Source organism: Panthera pardus, unplaced genomic scaffold (genome assembly GCF_024362965.1).
Source record: "Panthera pardus isolate Hobbes unplaced genomic scaffold, ASM2436296v1 HiC_scaffold_26, whole genome shotgun sequence".
NCBI lineage: Eukaryota > Metazoa > Chordata > Mammalia > Carnivora > Felidae > Panthera > Panthera pardus.
In genome coordinates, this window is record NW_026526832.1 from 18,936,649 (window position 1) to 18,956,113 (window position 19,465).

General features: G+C 42.6%; 1 protein-coding gene and 1 long non-coding RNA gene across 12 annotated transcripts in view; one reads left to right on the forward strand and one right to left on the reverse strand.

The window, feature by feature from the left end:
• RBKS (ribokinase) overlaps positions 1-19,465 on the forward strand; it is a 99,381-nt gene that overhangs the window by 32,880 nt on the left and 47,036 nt on the right. For 5 of the 6 annotated variants that reach the window (XM_019448825.2, XM_019448832.2, XM_019448811.2 and 2 more), the window contains exons 6-7: positions 7,581-7,672; positions 14,596-14,784. In XM_019448825.2, coding sequence (XP_019304370.2) covers positions 7,581-7,672; positions 14,596-14,784 — 281 coding nt within the window. Of the gene's footprint in view, positions 1-7,580; positions 7,673-14,595; positions 14,785-16,349; positions 17,709-19,465 lie in introns of those variants that run through there. The other variant, XM_019448827.2, reaches the window with a different exon arrangement.
• The window catches only part of LOC128773672 (uncharacterized), a 75,276-nt gene that overhangs the window by 29,034 nt on the left and 26,777 nt on the right, over positions 1-19,465 (reverse strand). For 5 of the 6 annotated variants that reach the window (XR_008418071.1, XR_008418068.1, XR_008418072.1 and 2 more), the window contains exon 2: positions 95-258. This is a non-coding gene — a long non-coding RNA (uncharacterized LOC128773672). Of the gene's footprint in view, positions 1-88; positions 259-19,465 lie in introns of all 6 variants that reach the window. The other variant, XR_008418070.1, reaches the window with a different exon arrangement.

Sequence of the window (19,465 nt, forward strand, 5' to 3'; positions counted from 1 at the left end):
ATTGGGTACAAAATAACCTGAGTAGCATTTCTGATATCCAGCGATATAAATCTTCAATCTAGTTAGCAGAAATAATACAAGTAGCGACTAGTACCTCAGAAGCAGCCCATGGTCCCACAGTGGAATGATCGCTTTTCCGAGAAGCGAGGTCAAGCCGCGTGTCCTGTATGATGACTGCCCAGCTAGGTATATTTTGATAAACGTCTCTAGGAGCTGAAGATTCGTTCTTTCTCGTTTTTGTAAAACTCCATGCCTGTTCTATAAACAACAGAAGATTATTTGTATGTAATATTCTCTATGTTGTCAAGGTCTTTTAAGTCTTTGGTTTCATTTGACCTTAGCTTTTGGAAATTTTCAAACATACAAAGGTAGGGAGAACTGCATAATGAAACCCTTCACTTGGCTTCAGCAGTTATCAACACATGGCTAACATTGATTCATCTGCCCTCATGCTCACTCCCCCCACTCCACCCCCAGCCAAGAACAAACTCTTTAAAAATCCAAATGGTTTCTTTCTGTTTGTTTCTGTTTCACCGTTGACTTGTAGGCAAGGCATCTTCTTATTTAGACTCCATTTCTGTTCCTTGTTAGCTTTGTGGTCTTTCCAGAACCATCTGATGTTTCTGAGCCTTGTCTGTTAAATACATCTAGAAATACCCCCCGACAGAATTGTTCTAATAATGAAACAAAATAAAATAAAACATGATGCCAAGCCTGGTGTCATGAATCTCAGTAAATTCCAAATGTCTTCCCCTTTTCACTTTTCTCTTTAAAGTAAAATCAGGATTGGGGTGCTGAGCCTGGGTGGCTCAGTTGGTTAAGTGTCCGACTTCGGCTCAGGTTATGATCTCGCAGTTCATTAGTTCGAGCCACACTGTCTGTGCTGACAGCTCAGAGCCTGGGGCCTGCTTCAGATTCTGTCTCCCTCTCTGCCCCTCCCCCCCTCTCGTGCTCACTTGCTCGCTCTCTCTCTTTCTCTCTCTCAAAAATGAATAAATACTTTAAAAACTAAATAAATAAAGTAAAATCAGGGTCATATCCAGGGCATCTGGGTGGCTTAGCTGATTAAGCATCCAACTTCAGGTTGTGTCATGATCTCACGATTCATGGGTTCAAGCCCCACATAGGGCTCCGTGCTGTTAGCACAGAGCCTGCTTCAAATCCTCTGTCTCCCTCTCTCTCAGCCCCTCCCCTGCTCACTCTTGCTCTCTCAAAAATAAAAATATTAAAAAATTTTTTTTTAATTGAAAGTAAAATTAGGGTCATATCCTGATCTCAGCACCATTTGGTCAAAAAAATATATATCAAAATAAAAAGTAGCCACTCCAAGACAGTAGTTTCCTTTTGATATTGTGACCATAGTTCTGTGATTTACATTGACTTTTCCACATAACACGTTCTCATCAAGATAAAAAACTAAAAAGAAAAGAAGAAAAAGAACAGTAAGTGTATGTGTGTGTGTGTTTGCATAAGTGATTTCTCCCCAAAGTCTACACCATTTTAAATAGCAGTAAATGGAAAGTAAGTTACTTGAAATGATTTTGTGGAGAATTTTTAAATGTATGTCCTGATTTAACAAATTTTTCTCTTGGCAAAACAACATGCCGTGGCAAATTCTCACTGACATTTAATGTACTTTTAATGGACTCGAAGCTGTCAGAGAGAATTCCAAGCCAAAACCCATTTGGTTGCATTTTCTCAGGGGTGTCACAGAGAGAGTCTCGTGCCTGTGGTAAGCGTCGCCTGCACGCCACGCATCCGAATCGGGTGATGTGAACACAACATGCCACCTCATTCGTGCTCCTGTCTTTCCTTATATAGGTCAAGGCATATCCTCATGCACCTTCTGTTCCTACTCTCCCTTGCTTCTCAGGGATCACGGTTTCCTCTGTCCTGCTCTGGTTCCCCGCTACCTACCCAGTGTGTGGAGCAGAGAAGGGTACCACGGTGGAGGATCTAGAGTTATCTAGAAGGGCAGGCAGCCTGACCTCAGGCTGTCATTTGGATGGGGTCCAAAACTGCTTCCTCCATCACCTGCCCGGCAGCTGTGCCCGCTGAGGAGCTGGAGGACCCGGGGCATCAGGGACGGGCAGGGGTAGGTGATGGCAGGCCAAAGAGCACTGGCCAAGTCGGCATTTTTACTAAGAGCCAGCCTGCCTAAGGATCAATTCCACGTGGTCTTTCCCATATAGTGATTTTGGAAGGAGTAATGGCTTACCTTTATTATGTACTGTATAGCTTATAAAGCACTTTCAAATATATCTGACCCTCAGGAAAACCTGTGACAAAGATAAGGCAGGCGTTGTTCTCCCAAATTGGCGGTGAGGGGACAGACTTGGGGAGGTTAAGTACTTAGTTCAACCAAGGTCAGCGTAGAAACCCGGATTGCAGACGCCAGGACCCAAGTTCTGTGTCCTGGAGCACACTTCAAATAAAGAAACTGCATATCCCATTGATTTCAAGGAACTGAGCCTTTGTGAAGAAAAGTAAAATCCACGAACTGTAACATTGTTCATCCTGTAGCCTAAGCTCTCAGTGTTTTCACTGCTCCCGTCTCTGGGATCCTAGAGTGCTTTCTGCACTGCGTCCCTTGCGCACTCCCACAAAACACAAACACACAAACACACGTGCACACGTACTCCTCTATCCAGAACTCAGCTGGTCCTCGATTGGTAGTTACCAGCCAGAGCAGCTTAGCTACTATACCATGAGGTGTGTATGTTTGTGTGTGTGTGTGTGTGTGAACTTAATGTCTTCCTTCTCACATAAAAGAGCGATACAATGAAAGGAGCACTGGTTTGGGAGTCATGAAGCTTGGTTCTGAATTCAGAATCCATCCCTTAGTAAATGGAGGACCGCATGCAAGTCTGTCAGCTCTTTGCTCTGGGCCTCACTTTCTTCCTCAGTGAAGCAAGAGAACTGGGCCTAGAGCTCTCACGGTTGTTTAATGTCAGGACGTGTGAGCGTCCTGATGGCAGAGCAGAGCGGGCAGTCTTAGAGATGCGGTGAGCACCTGGCGTCCTGTCCATCGCCCTGTGAGACCACCTGTGTGCTCATCAGCAGTATTCCACCTGCAAGAAAGGTGGTAAAATCCCCCTCCCCCTCCTCTGTGGGTTTATCACAGCCGCCTTATCTGTGCTTCTCACAAGTAACGAGCTCTGAATTAAACACACTGTATAACTGGATTAGGGATAGTTGTTAAAATACAGAGGAAAAAGGCCCCCTTCCATCTTTGAATAGATTATCTCAGAAATCTCTTTGTGTCTTCACCAAGAAGAGAGCATTGGTCTTAAACAGCACCTGCAGCACCAGAAATGAGCCAGTGGCGCCCTCCGGCCCCCTCCTCGGTGGGTCAGGACGCTGCGAGGCAGGCCCACAGCAGAGAGCTGGTGCTGCAGCTGCTCGGGATGAAATTAGGCATGCCGGGTCTGGTCTTTACATCCATTTCAAAGCAAATGGAACATTACAGGAACAATTATAAATAATTGAGATTGTAAGATCGCCAAGATTAAATTCTAGGTAGGACACAAAATATCTTTTAATGCCACTTTAGTCCTTTTCCATTTGGCAAAGCAAACTTCTTGGCCGGCCACCTTGACTTTCACAGCCACGAGCACAGAGCCCAACTTTTGAGCGTTTCTGCTGATCAACTCACAGTAAACAACCCGTAGAGGGAGGCCGCCAAGCCAGTGTTTGGTTACCCCAACCTTCTCCCGGTTTCTTTACTTAGGGTGACTTTCTTCTTATTTCTCCAGGCTAGTTGTTTTTTTCCAAAATTTTTTCATGTTTATTTTTGAGAGAGAAAGAGACAGAGTGCGAGCGGGGGAGGGGCAGAGAGGGAGACACAGAACCCGAAGCAGGCTCCAGGCTCCGAGGTGTCAACACAGAGTCCTAGGTGGGGCTCGAACTCATGAACCCCAAGATCATGACCTGAGCCAAAGTCAGACGCCTAACCGACTGAGCCACCCAGGCGCCCCCAAGCTTGTTATTAAGGCCCTCTTAACTGTCTGGCTCCTGCCCTCCATGGTGACACCATGAAGCGCTTCCCCCTCGTTTTCCTGGCTTTGCACCTATGCGTCCCCCCTCACAGGGCTCACCCGTTCCTCACTGGCATCACTGTGCCAGCCACTGGCATGCTGGTAAGACAACCGGGAGCTCAGCCCGTCTATGTTGGGGGCTGTCAGTCACCCCTCCAGGTCCAAGTTACTCCATGGTACATCTTGTGTCCTCTGCTTTTGTGTGGTTCCGGGATGACATTATTTTTTCCCACCTAAACTATCACAAAGGTGCGTTCTTATTTGATTAACTACATCTACTGATTCTTCACAGTTTTTTCACCCTGGTAAAATATTTATGCTAATTCATGGTAGCATGAGCCAAAGAGAGTCCTTTGCTTTATGGTATTTTCATTTTTTCCCCTAAATTTAGTTACTAGTCAGACTCTAAGCCTACATATCCAGCCTGTTACCATCCGGCCTTGGTAAGAATGCTTTCCTTCAGCAAAATACAAGCAAATAAGATTGGATTGGTTTTTATACAATATTTATGGTCAGATTAAATTGTAGAATGTCTCATTCCAGCAACTCTTTTTATTGCTTAAAACGCAATGTAATGGTTTCTTTAAAATTTGTTTTTTATGATGGAAAACTTCAAATCTATCTGGACATACAGAGAATAGTACAGTAAACCCATATTTACTATCGTTAAGCTTCAATAATTCTCAACACATGGCCAATCCTGTTGAATCTATACCCCAACTCACTACTCCCCCACCTTCCCCCGCCCCGCAACCTTGGAAGCAACAGCCAGACATTATATCATTTCATTTACAATGTACTTGGTTTTTGATGTAAGATATTATACATGTTTTAAGAATGATGTCTTTGCCTGGTGTATAGCAGGTAATCTGTGGTCAGATTGATGCCCATCAATCACCCTTTGGAACTAATCCCTTATTAGTTTAGTGAGTAACTTCTCAGACTTTGTTCTCTTCTGTGCAAGTGTATAAGTGTAAATACGCATATAAGTATGCTTTGTTTGATTTAAAAAAGAGAGAGAGGGTCATACTATGGATTTTATTACAAAACTTCCTTTTTTTACTCACAAATTATAGAAATCTTTCTGTGGCTAAACAGAAATCTGCTTCGTTCTTTTTAACAGCAGGAGAACATTCCATTAGAGGTTTTTTGTTTTTTTTTTTTTCCTAACCAGTCCTCTCTGATAGAAGCTTAGGTTTCTTTTTGTCTTTTTCTCTTTTTCTGTTAAAAACAGAGCTGTACATCACTGTACATCCTGAACCTCACTGTACCTCATCTTTGCCTGCCTGTGTATTTCTGTAGGATAGGTTTGGAAAAGGAATTGCTGGGTCAGGGATCTTTTGAGATGAAATGGCACTTTTATAAGAATGGCTCAACGCTGTTGTTCCATCCTGGTACCTCGCTCTAACCTGTGCTCAGATGCATGCAGATTTAGAGATCATAATATGTGAGCAATGCTTTTGCAATTTACCCTTCAAGGAAAATAGGGAGCAATATATTTGTTCTACAACGGTAAAAAGTAAATGGGTGTGTTGGAATGCTGGGCGTTGAGGGCCTTTATGCATAACTGACATCTCTTAAGACCTTGCAGAAGCGACAAAACCAATGAGAGAGACTGTTGCCAGGCTACGAACTTCAACAGAAGGCAAAAGAGATGGGTGGATGGGCGGGGTTGTTCAGCTGTGTGTAAAGGACAATATAATAACAGTAATAATCCCTTACGTTTGTACAACACTCTACAGTTTACATAGGGCTTTTACAGCCGTTTTCTAACTTAAGCTGCACAATAACCTGTGCAAAAATATGAGCAGCCAAAAATATACCATAGGATCTCTGTGGGTGGACATTCTGAATTCTAAAATAATGAAAATGTGGGAATAGCATTAGTCTGTAGACCACTGGACGAGATCCATTGACCAAACCAAACTGTTAAGACCAAGGAAGGCATGGAAGCAAACTAGCTAGCTTTATCAGGCAGAAGTAGTGGATAGTTTCCATTAGCCACGTGCTGAGAAGCATCTCCCCAAGAATGTGGAACGGATCGATGCCACAACAGCTACGGAAGAGCCACCTGAAGAACTCCTCAATGTGCACGTTCCTGTTCCTACCCCAAGAGATTCTGATCAGTGGGTTCGAGGGGGAGACCAGAAGTCATGCACTTTAATGAGCTCTCCTAGTGATGCTGATGTGCAAGGAAGTTTGTGGGTCACTGTTCTAGACGGGTCTCTGAGAACTGCAGCTAGAGGAGTTTACTCTGTGGGTCCGTTGGGGCTACTAAACACATAAGTCATTGGACCTGGGTAGAGGAAAAGAAACCAGCCAATCTAGTTGGGTACTCTGGTAGATAAGTGTTTTGATAAAGGGGAAGCTTCCTGTCATTGTGATTTCTGAAGACTTCTTTAAAAATAGTAAATAAATAAATAATGAATGAATGAATGAATGAATGAATAAATAAATAAATAAATAAATTTATTTGCCAAGTTCCACACCAGAGGCTGTTTTAAATATACTGTAAATTGGAATGGAGGCTTGTGTTGCTATCAACAGAGTCCTGGCCTAGAGAGATGACCAAATACTGGACTTAAAGCTGGAGGACCCCACATGGGCACCCAGCTTAACCATGTCCCAGCATATGACCTTAGACTGTGACCTCATCTCTCTGAGGTTCACGTTCCTCCTCTGAAAAATGCAGAAATTCTTCTGATGCTGTATTGGCTGTGACATTCTCATTCTCCCTATCTCTGCTATCCCTATCCATCCTTCTCTTGTAGGTCCCTAGTCTGAGCTAGCTCTCAGTCTCGGATTGAATTTCTCCTCCTTTCTCAATCAAGCTTTCCTTTATGTTCCCAGATTCTTCACAGAAGCCAAGAACGTAAGCTTCTGTGAAAATGTATGTTTGGGGAGCCTGGCTGGCTTAGTCGGTGGAGCGTGTAACTCCTGCCTGCTCTCAGGGTTGTGGATTTGAGCCCCACCTTGGGTGTAGAGATTACTTAAAAACAAAATCTTAGAAAAAAGCGTATGTTTGCATGAGTACTTGTGATATATCTGGAATACATGCATAGATGTTCAAAACCTGCATATGTACATAAACTTCCTATTTGACTATTCTTACCAGGAAATTTTTGACCTCTTCATTACTTCTTTTCTAACTTCTTTTCTTTCCTGGAAAATGGACTTATGAACAAAAATGTTCACCAGCCTGAATGTTCACATTCATGCATGTCCTTTCAGGCCACAGCACTTAAAATTTTCTTTAATATTCTTGCGCTTTGCCACAACTTTGTAATCATCTTGACTGTAATACCGACGCTTGCCCTTGAAGCTGAAGTGTTGCAGAGTGAAAAATAGAGCAAATAGAAATAAGAAGGGGCTGGTACTAGGCCATCATAGAGACTGAGATTTTAGACTTCTACACCCGTAACTAAGTTGATTTTTCATTTCATGGGGAAAGTGGTCACACTTGGGGATTGCCTTTACCAAATGTCTGTCAACACACCATGTTAAAAATGAGGACCACTGAAGCCCCTTTCCGTTCCTTTACAGTGAAAACATTGTTCAATCCAGCTCCTGCCATTGCTGACCTGGATCCTCGCTTCTACGCCCTCTCGGATGTGTTCTGCTGCAATGAAACTGAGGTAAGGATGGAAGGTTTTGCTCATTCCATGAGAAACCAAAGACTTTCATACAAACGGGTAAAGCAAAGAGGCAGGACTAATCATGTCAGTTTGATTGCATGTGAATTCTTGAGCCCAGTGAAAACACATTTTTCAGCTAACTGGGGTGTGGAGAAAAGGAAATTGGTGAATCCTAGGTGGAGAAAAAGGTTCCCTGAATCATCTCCATAATCTGGCACTTCTCAAACCTCAGCTAATTTTAGTCCCCTCCCTGCCTTCACACTGTTGGTGTTTTGTTTTCTTTTTTAATTATTCCACATTCTATGGAATAATTAGTATTAGAGTTGCCAAATTTAGTGAATAAAAATACAGGATGCCTAGTTAAATTTGAATTTCAAACAAACAGCAAATAATATACGAAATGGACTTATGCTACAAAATTGTTTGTTATTTATCTGAAATTCAAATTCAACTGGTCTAACGACCCTAATTAATATGCAACCCCTGGAACATTTGCTACATTCTCTTGTGAAGATGCTGTGACTGCCTGGGGGAACAGACATAGGTTCTCCATGATGCCACAGGAAGGACTTCAGGGGCCACTCTGTTACAAGAGGGCTCTCTCAGTCCATCTGAGCGTCCTAATGTATAGAACTGAGTAAAATATCTCTCAGTTACATTCAGATCGTGCCATTCATTCTGAACCATTTTAGGAAGAAAATTTCAATATTTTTCCCTTATATAGGTCAGACAGTTTTAGACCAGAGCTCTCTCTCTCGATGTTGGGAGGCAAAGACATACTATACAATGCAACATGCAAAGAGAACGTAAGTAGTTAAAGAACTGTAATAGTAATTTTCCATGTGGTTCAGAGGCTGAATGCATGTTTCCAGGATTTCCTGACCTGCCTTTTTGTTAATTTCATCTCTCGGAACATGAAGTAAATAAAAACAAAAACAAAAAGACTGCCACAAGGAAACTAATTTTAACCAATCACAATAAGCTATGCAGTATTTTTGAGCACCCATTATGGCCAGGCCTTGTGCTGGGAGGAAGGAATTGTGGGAAGTCATAACCATTTTATAGTAAGAAATTAGATTACCCTCCACGGCCAACTGGCGTAGATTTCCCTGCTAGATACTTGCAGAACACTATTCTTCAAACACTCATCACAGCTCAAATGACTTACTCAGTACTTCTGTCTTCTCCATTGAATTACTAGTCTTGTGAGGCCAGGGACATGTCTTATTCACTGTTGTATTCCTAAAGTAGGCACAGTAAGAGATTAACAACAATAATAATAAAAGAGAGCAGTTATAACAATATACTGTCATAGAAGTTTTGTGAATGATCACATTCCCTCTCTCTCAGTATCTTGCTGTACTGTACCCACCCCTCCCCTACGAGATGGTGTGAGATGATAAAATGCCTGCGTGAGGGGATGAAGTGAGGTCAGCAACACAGGCACCGTGACATAGCGTTAAACTGCTGTTAACCTTCCGACGATACGACAGGAGGAGGATCACCTACTGACTGCGGCTATGAGTAATTAAAACCACGGAAAGTGAAACTGCAGATACAGGGAACCTGCTGTAATTATTTCTTGGCCTTCATGGTTTCTGTGCATCAGGAATTGAGACGGGGCACAGCATGGCTTGTCTCTCTCGGTGATGTCTGGGGCCTGGAAGACTCAAAGGCAGAGAGCTGGAATCATGTGAAGCCTACTTCACTCATGTGCCTGCTAGTTGATGCTGGCTGTTGACCAGACTTACACAAGGCCTCTCCTTGTGACCCGGGCTTCCTCACGATGTAGAAGCTGGGTTCCGAGAAACAGTATCCAGAGGGAAAGGGAGGGGGAGCCCAGCAGAAGAGTTGGCTTTTATGACTTAGCTTTGGAAGTCAGATGCAGTATTTCTTCTGGCCCATTCTATTGACTGAGGCAGGAAACTCTGCCCTCACACTCCACCTCTCAGTAGAAGATTGCCATTGCACAGCGTGAAAAGAGCATATACACTGTGACAAATATTGATACAGTTATCTTTGGAAATTACCATCTATTACATTGTACCTGGCACATAGTTGGCACCTAGTAAATGCTTTTTAAATGGATGAACAAATGAACAAACTCTAGTCTTTAAGAAAATTGATCTCAAACACATAATGGAAAAAAGAAAAGCTTTAAAAACCTAACATTCTTAAGGATGACGTCTAAATTTTTTTAATGTTTATTTATTTTTGAGAGAGAGAGAGAGAGCAAGTGAAGGAGGGACAGAGAGAGAGGGAGACACAGAATCTGAAGCAGGCTCCAGGCTCCGAGCTGTCGGCACAGAGTCCGATGTGGGGCTCGAACTTGCAAACCACGAGATCATGACCTGAGCCAAAGTCAGATGCTGAGCCACCCAGGCGCCCCTTTATGGATGACTTCTAATCTCGATAATAATGTAAATTCATGCTTTAAGACACTCTGCTCACACACAAACCATTGATATATAAAGATACAAAGAGACAATGAACAGGTACTCACAAGCTCAAAAACAAGATAACTCCACAAATCAGAAAGGGAGCAGAATCCTAGAGCATTCAGCCCTGCGTGTGCTATATTTCAGTCCCAGAGGCAGGTGTAAGTGGTAGGGACCTCTAATGGGTAACAAGCACTAGAAATGTGCCACTCATGGGAGACTGGGGCAATGCCCCCTGCTCAAACCCAGAGATGCTGGGCTAAGTCTCCCTTGCTAACCAAAAATGTTAGAGGAAGCTGTTAAGCCTGCTGCCCAGGACTACAGCATATGTAAGGCTCCCAAACTGAGGAAATAGGAGGACAGAGGTACTGCCTCTGATCAGGAAGGAATTAAGCCAATGCTAACATGGTGACCGTGAATGTGACGAGATTGGCAATATCACCAATGACAGCAGAACAGGAACTCCATATTGCCGATATAACACCTGGCTCTGGTTTAGAGACCCTTGGGGCCTGAGGGATGCAACCATAAAACCACTGGAAAGGCAGGGATAAGCCTAGCGGGAGCTGAAGTGTGGGATTCTCCAACTCTCAGAGAGCAAAGTGAGCCTTCAGATGACAAAACATAATGCTCAAGAGTTATCCAATAAAATCAACAATCCAAGATGAATTTTCCCAGGGTGAAATCCAAATAGTGAAGCAGTGCAAAAAAGACATTAAAATAAGAATGATTGAGGGATGCCAGGTGGCTCAGTCAGTTGAGCATCCAACTCTTGAGTTCAGCTCAGGTCATGATCCCAGGGTTGTTGGGATCAAGCCCCACATTGGGCTCTGTGCTGAGCATGGAGTTGCTTAGGACTCTCCTTCTCTCTCTCTCTCCCCCTCCCCCCCCACTCACTCTCAATAAATAGATAGATATGATTGAGATTCTCATTCATTAAAAAAAGAGAAAGAGAAACAGAATCAAAGCAACAATATGTGAATATAAAAATCAGTCAATTAGAAATTTGAAAATGACACTGAAAACTATAGAAAGCTTATGAAAGAAATTGAAGAAGACACAAAGAAATGGGAAAACATTCCATGCTCATGGATTGGAAGAGGAAATACTGTTAAAATGTCAATACTACCCAAAGCAATCTACATATTCAACGCAATCCCTATCAAAATAACACCAGCATTCTTCACAGAGCAAGAACAAACAATTCTAAAATTTGTATGGAACCAGAAAAGACTTTGAATAGCCAAAGTAATGTTGAAAAAGAAAACCAAAGCTGGAGGCATTACAATTCGAGACTTTGAGCTAGATTACAAAGCTGTAATCATCAAGACAGTATGGCAGTGGCACAAGAACAGACACTCTAATCAACGGAACAGAATAGAGAACCCAGAAGTGGACCCACAAACGTATGGCCAACTAATCTTTGACAAAGCAAGAAAGAATATCCAATGGAAAAAAGTCTCCAGCAAATGGTGTTGGCAAGACTGGACAGTGACATGCAGAAGAATGAACCTGGACCACTTTCTTACACCACACACAAAAAACAAACTCAAAATGGATGGAAAACACTAATTGAAATCTTTCTACAAAACACTCATTAGGAAGGTAAAGAAACTGGAATCAAAGAATTAGTGAATTGAAAAAAGAATCTTGATCAATTCACCCAGAAGTGAAAAGCTCAATTCACCTAGAAATATCACAGAAACTTTGTTTTTAATACTAAAGAGGAAATTGGAGAAAAGAAAGATAGGTTGAGAGGCTCTAACATACATCTAATGGAAGTGAAAGAAGAGAAAGGAGAGAACTGGAGAGAAGCCATATTGGAGAAAAAACTGCAAGTTGTTTTCTAGAACTGAAGAAAGGCACAAGTCTTCAGATCAAAAGTGTATTAAAAGTACCACTTGAGATACACAGATACAACTGTCTACTAACATACATTTTAGTGGAACTGCATAAAATCCAAAGTCAAAACAAAAATATTTTTAAATGGCCAGAGGAAAAAAAAAACAAAACAGACTTTATATACATAAGAATATCCAATACTTCATTGTTGGTAAAAGAGGAAAATGGAAAAATGAGTGTCCATGAAAAGGAGAATAAATTTTTTTAAACTGTAATATATTTGCAGTATTTTTGCAGTATATGGAATGCTACGTATATAAACACAAATGAAATAATGTTAAGGGGAAAAGCACATTAATACATAATATCTATGGAGGACATTATCTTTTTTTAATGTTTTTTTAATGTTTATTTATTATTGAGAGACAGAGCATGAGCATGGGAGAGGCAGAGAGAGGGGGAGACACAGAATCTGAAACAGGCTCCGGGCTCCGAGCTGTCAGCACAGAGCCCGACGCAGGGCTTGAACTTACGAACCGTGAGATCATGACCTGAGCCAAAGTTGGATGCTTAACCAACTGAGCCACCCAGGCACTCCATCATTTACCTTCTTTAGAGAAAAATAACTGAAGCAAATAAAACGTTAAGACTTATTAAAAGTGGGTGGTAGGGGCGCCTGGGTGGCTCAGTCAGTTCGCTTCTGACTTTGGCTTAGGTCATGATCTCACAGTCTGTGAGTTCAAGCCCCACATCGGGCTCTGTGCTGACAGCCTGGAGCCTGCTTCGGTTTCTGTGTCTCCCTCTCTCTGCCCCTCCCCTGCTCATGCTCTGTCTCTCTCTGTCTCAAAAATAAATTAAAAAACATTAAAAAATTTTTTAAAAAATAAAATAAAATAAAAGTGGGTGGTAGGTGGGGCGCCTGGGTGGCTCAGTCGGTTAAGCATCCGACTCCAGCTCAGGTCATGATCTCGCAGTTCCTGAGTTCGAGCCCCATGTCGGGCTCTGGTGCTGACAGCTCAGAGCCTGGAGCCTGCTTCGGATTCTGTGTCCCCCTTTCTCTCCGCCCCACCCCTGCTTGTGCTCTGTCTCTCTGTGTCTTTCAAAAATGAATAAACATAAAAAAAAAATTTTTTTTAAAGTGGGTGGTAGGTACATGGGTGTTTGTTGCATTATTTTTACGTTCAGGATCTTTCATCAAAGAATCGTTTTTTAACAGGTTTTTAGAAACCACAAGAATTCAGTGTTTCTGAAAATAGACCCAACTAACTCAACAGATGTAAGTGATCTCAGTAATGAAGATCAGTGAAAAACTTATAAAAAGAAAACAGAAGGTGGCCTTAAGGCATAGCCAACTCAGACAGAAAGGGTGTGGAAAAGATGGTTCAGGAAGGACACATGGTCAAGTTAACAAAACCTTTGCTGCCAGGGAAGACCAAACCCCAGAAGGAGCAGACACTGTGGGGTGACTTATAGGCAACAAAAAGGGTTAATCTGGGCATGTTCAGAGCAAGCACAGGAAGAGATAGACCCATTCTTAGGAAGAAATAGGATATAGAAGAGACAGAATTTGGTTATAAACTTTTTGAGTCAAAAAGTATCATATAAGTCATCTGGTCCAGTGAATTTTCAGCCACTAATTTCAGAACCATAGAGGGTCCCCAGAGAAGCTAGAGGGGTACCTAGGGGGTGAGGAAGCAGGGCTACAGCCCTTCACCCCTACTTCAGCCAGAGCCCTTTTTATATTCTGGGAGAGAACTGTGGTCCTGTGCAAGCCCCTCATTTTATACGTGACTTGGAAAAAGTCCCAGAGTTAGTAAATGGTGGACATCTCCTGAATATATCAGCACGTTGCTTTCTCTGCTCCATGTCAGTGCCCCTCCTACCCTGCTTCCAATTTCTTGAGCAAAAACAAACAAAAGAAACGAGTGTTGTGCAAACTTGGAAAGCTATAACCAGTAATAAGAGAAAGGCGTTATGACCCAAGAGGAGCCTAGAAGAAATACAACCTTAGGGGTAAAATTTATAGACACGACTTATATATCAAAGTCATTGGCAGCGGCCCCTCCCTTACTCCTTTCTTCCCTCCCCTCTTCCTTTCTTTTGTAGAATTCTTTGTTCCCCCTAACTCTTTATGATGAAAATTATCATACATACACACGGAAATGCTGGAAGGGCAACACAACGAAGAGTGATATACTCTCCACCTAAACAGTTGTTAACATTTGCTATATGCGTCCCCTCTCCACTGTGTGTATTTCTTTTTGTTTTTGTTGAGTCATTTCAAAGTAAGCTGCACATAACATGAAACCTCACCCCTAAATACTTCAGTGTGCATCTCCTAAGAGGAGCCACAACACCATTTTCACACCTAAGAAAATTATTAGTAATTCTGTGCTGTCATCTAATATCCAGGCCACATTCACATTTCCCCTGTTGTCCCCAAAATGTCATTGATAGCGAGTTTTTGTCATTGTTATAGGGTTTTTAATTTATTTTCCTGAGCCAGTATCCATCAAAGTTCCCCACTGCATTGGTTGTTATGCAAAAGAAGGGAGACATTTTTCTAGAAAAACAAATCTAATCTGGAAATAGACCCAGGTTACTTTTCTCACCGCTGTTTCCTTTCACTTTTCTGTATTCCAGGCTGAGATCCTAACTGGCCTCACGGTCAGCAGCCCTGCAGACGCTGGGAAGGCTGCACAGGTGCTCTTGGAAAGGGGGTGCCAGGTCGTAATCATCACCTTAGGTGCTGAAGGCTGTGTGATGCTGTCACAGACAGAACCTGTCCCAAAGCACATCCCCACAGAGAAGGTCAAGGCTGTGGATACCACGGTAGGTTTTAAAATTTCAGAATCATTTCTGCCCCCCTGGAGAATCATCATTTATAACAAAGATACTACACCTGAATTTTTGGATCATAAGGTAAGGGCCCAAGGAGGTGATATGGTAGAAGGGAAGAAAAACCAGGCAGGAGCACTATATCTTAATCCTTCCCCAACCCACTGTGGGACTTTCTACAAGTCACTTAACCTCTCTGAGCCTCAGTTTCCTCATCCATAAAAACAGAATATCAGTAAAACTATACTTGTATCACCTATATTCATTCATTGATTCATCCAGTAAATATGTATTGAATACCTGTTATATGCCAGTCATCTATTAAGTTCTGGGGCTATCGTGATGAACAAGAAATAGTCTCTGCTCTCGTGGGGCTTAGATTTTAGACAGTATGCCCAGCCGCTGGTTCTTACAAGCCTCCTGTGTGGAATGAAAGTGCAGGGATCACTGGTTGGCAAAACTCATTCTTTTGACCATCAGATAATGCCCGCTATCATCTACTATGCGCTTACTGTGTCTCTTTGGCATACATCTCGTGTGATCTTTACAACAATGACATGAGCTATATTATCTTCATTTTACAGATTTAGACACTTGCTTAGGACCATAATGCTAGGAAGTAACAGAGCTGGGGGTTCAAAACTTGGCCTGTGGACTCCAGACACTTCTTGTGTAAGGCATGCATTAAGGACAAGCAGGTTACATAGATGAGTCACAGCCCAGAAGGGGGTGGAAGGGAAGACAAGCTAGAAAAAAAAGCTCAGAGGTCCTCTAAATCTGGGAAAATACGAATTATTGTTTATGACCTAGAATTGAGAAGAGCGAACAAAATCAATAAATACCAGGAACCTAAAACTAGAGTTGGGGAAGAGTAAACATTTTAGAGTTTTTATTTATAAGAAATTAATGTGTAATTTTTTTTTTTAATTTTTTTTTAACGTTTATTTATTTTTGAGACAGGGAGAGACAGAGCATGAACGGGGGAGGGTCAGAGAGAGAGGGAGACACAGAATCTGAAACAGGCTCCAGGCTCTGAGCTGTCAGCACAGAGCCCGACGTGGGGCTCGAACTCACAGAGTGCGAGATCGTGACCTGAGCCGAAGTCGACCGCTTAACCGACTGAGCCACCCAGGCGCCCCTTAATGTGTAATTATTTATAAAATATATTTTGGTTTTTATGTTTAGAAAAGGCTTTAAAATGTGGGTCATTAAATAAATAAAATAATGTAATATATAATATAATATAATATAATATAATATAATATAATATAATATAATATAATTAATAAAATAAAATAAAATAAAATAAAATAAAATAAAATAAAAGTGGGTCATTTATCAAAAAGGAGCCTAAGCAAATGTAATGAAGTCATGGATGCAAATACGCTCTGAAAGACAGATAAGTACAAGGACTGCTTTTTATCACATGAAATCACACCCTGATTGCCTTTCACAATGTGCTGATCAGATATTTGATCAGTTGCACTCGGTGGTGTCATTCTCTTCATAGTTAGTCATTTTGGAAACCACTAGTTTTTTTTCTGTTCTGTCACGGACAGTCGCCTGAATTTGAGAGGTTCCTTCTGAGTTCTGAAATCGACCCTGCATGAGACTAAAACGAGTCCAGGTCCTGAACTACAGCAGAAAAGTTTACTCTTCCGTTGCTAAAAATGAAGGACCCTCATGAAGATGTCGGGCCTACGTATCTACCCCGAAAGAGACTCAGCCTCTGCTTCGGGTGTCTATGTCAGCCACAGCTCCTTTGCCCACAAGCACCAAAGCACAACTGGAATGGGCCTACACGGGAACAGGGATGTATTCGGTGCACCTGGCTGAGAGTCCGAAGGTATGGCCGAGGGCAGAAGTGAAGCTATGTCATGGGGGCCCACTCACCCCCTCCCTGTTGGCTCTGCCTGCCTTGCGGTGCTGGGCTTTGAGCTCAGGCGGGCCCACTCCTGGGAGTGGTCCCAGACAGCTGTCTGCCCACACAGTGCCCCATGTCGTGTCCCCATCCCTGGTGTCAAATAAAAATCAAAGAACTCTCATCAGAGGATGGGAAGCGGATGCCGGTCATACAAAAACAAGCCCCGCCTGGAATGGGGGAACCTCACAGAACACGCATGTGGAAATGCCCTGCCTGGGCATGGGACAAAGTGATGGAGACACCAGCCTTGGAAATGTTCAGATTTGAATCGACAGTCATTATCCTCAGAGCCATTTCATGTTGAAGGATTGGATTTCCTAGATAGTGATGGATTGGGTCTTGAGCATCTTAAATACAGCAGGGTGCACAAGGAGGTTTTCACACTTTGCTGATACTGTTTTGTGCCCTTTCATTTGGTTTCTTAGCATGTGCACTTAAGTTTTTGGTTTCAGGAAAGTTGAAACACAGAGAGAGCTCAGAGGAGAAAAGATTACTTAAATGCTTGGAGGCAGGAGGTAGAGCACGGGATCACGAAAATCGGGGCACTGGATTGGGATCAGTGAATTTTTCCGTCAAGGGCCAGACAGTAAAGTTTTAGGTTTCACGGACCTTATGCATACACGCTCTGTCACAACTGCTCACCTCTGCCACTGTAGCATGAAAGCAGCCATAAACAACTTTGTATGCTATCCAAAATGAAGTTGGTATTAATCCAAACTAGACTGTTTTAAGTTAAGATGTTAACCAGAATCACCAGGGCAATCACTAAAAAAAGAACTCAAAAAAAGAAGAAAAAAAAGGCGCCTGGGTGGCTCAGTCGGTTAAGCGAAAGACTTCGACTCAGGTCATGATCACATGGTTCATGGATTCAAGTCCCGCGTCAGGTTCTGTGCTGACAGCTCAGAGCCTGGAGACTGCTTTGGATTTTGTGTCTCCCTCTCTCCTGCCCATACCCTGCTTGCTCTCTGTCTCTATCTCTCAAAAATAAATAAACATTAAAAAAAAATTTTTTTTTAAAAACCTGAAAGATGGGGCGCCTGGGTGGCTCAGTCGGTTAAGCGTCCGACTTCAGCTCAGGTCACGATCTCGCGGTCCGTGAGTTCGAGCCCCGCGTCAGGCTCTGGGCTGATGGCTCAGAGCCTGGAGCCTGCTTCCGATTCTGTGTCTTCCTCTCTCTCTGCCCCTCCCCCGTTCATGCTCTGTCTCTCTCTGTCTCAAAAATAAGTAAACGTTAAAAAAAAATTAAAAAAAAAAAAAAACTGAAATAAACAAAAGAATTACCATGGTACACTTCAAAATATCTATTTAACGGGCACCTGGCTGGCTCATTCGTTAAGCATCTGACTTCTGCTCAGGTCATGATCACACAGTTGGTGAGTTCAAGCCCTGCATCGGGCGAACTCGAGCTCCACTTCTCTCTCTCTCCCTCTCTTAATCCCTCTCTCTCTGCCCCTTCTGGGATTCGCGCTCTCTCTCTCTCTCTCTCTCCCCCCATCCCCCTGCCTCTCTCTCTCAAAAACAAAAAAAAATTAACACAAAAGAGGGCAGGAATGGAGGAATAAAGAAGGTACTGGAAGATTATGCTGTTGTAAACTGAGGGATAAAACCAGGCCGGAGGGAGATAAGGGATCCAGGAAGCAGACGGTGCCACAGAGGAGAGAAGCCGGGGTGATGAAAGGAAGTCCCAGGGCAGCAGCTATGCAGCAGGCCCGCAACCAGGCGGGTCCCAGTCCCCAAGAGAGCAGGAGAGCGGAGAGCCCTGGAGGAGCGACTCCCAGAAACAAAAGCAAAAACAGGAAAGGACAAAGAAGGAAATAGCAGAATACCCATGTGTTGGCATATGACCAAAGATTTTTAGTTTTCTTGCAGAATTTGAGGATGAAGTAGCAATTAATTATGTTGAAAACTGTGGAAATGAAAAAAAAAGGGGGCAAATATTTTTGCTCTACGTCATCTGCAGTCTCAGGGTAAAAGTATGATTAAGTAAATATTCGCACGCCACGTGGCTGTAAAGACATAGTCCTAACAGCGCAAGTGCCGATTCTTGATTTAACCAAAAATAGAGATTAGAATCCTGTTTTGAAGACGGAAGGATAAAGTGAGTGTGTGGTCTGTGTGCACCTGGGGGAAGAGAAGAGAGCTGAATGCTCATTCTCCGTAGTTGGGAGTCAAGAGAGAATATCGGAAACTGATTTTTAAAAACAGCAGTATAAGCATATGACCAGAGGGAGAAGATGAATACCAGAAGAAACTTAAAGGGAATTTAAAGTATTTGCCTCATGGAAATGGTTCAAGAGAGAGATGGGGTGTTTACTCCTTAAGCGTTGTCTTTTTACACTATGTATATGGATGGCTTTGATTTTTTTCCTAAATGACAAAACACGATGAGATACCACTTGTTACCCACTACAATCAAAAACAGTAATGAGCGTACCTGGGACATTGAAAAATTAGAACCCTCAAACGATGCCAGTGGGAAGGTAAAATAGTGTAGTTGCTTTGGGAAACAGTCTGGAAGGGCTGCGAAAAGTTAATTTTCTGGTTACCATAGGACCCAGCAATTGTCCTTCTAGGTCTCCACCCAAGAGAAATGAAAACACGTGCCCACACAAAAACCTGTACACGAATGTTTCTGGCATTGTTCCCGATAGCCCCAAATCGGAAACAACCTGATTTTGAACAGCAGATGACTGGATAGACAGATTGAGGCACCTACATATAATAGACTGCTGTTCAGCCATAAAATGGAAT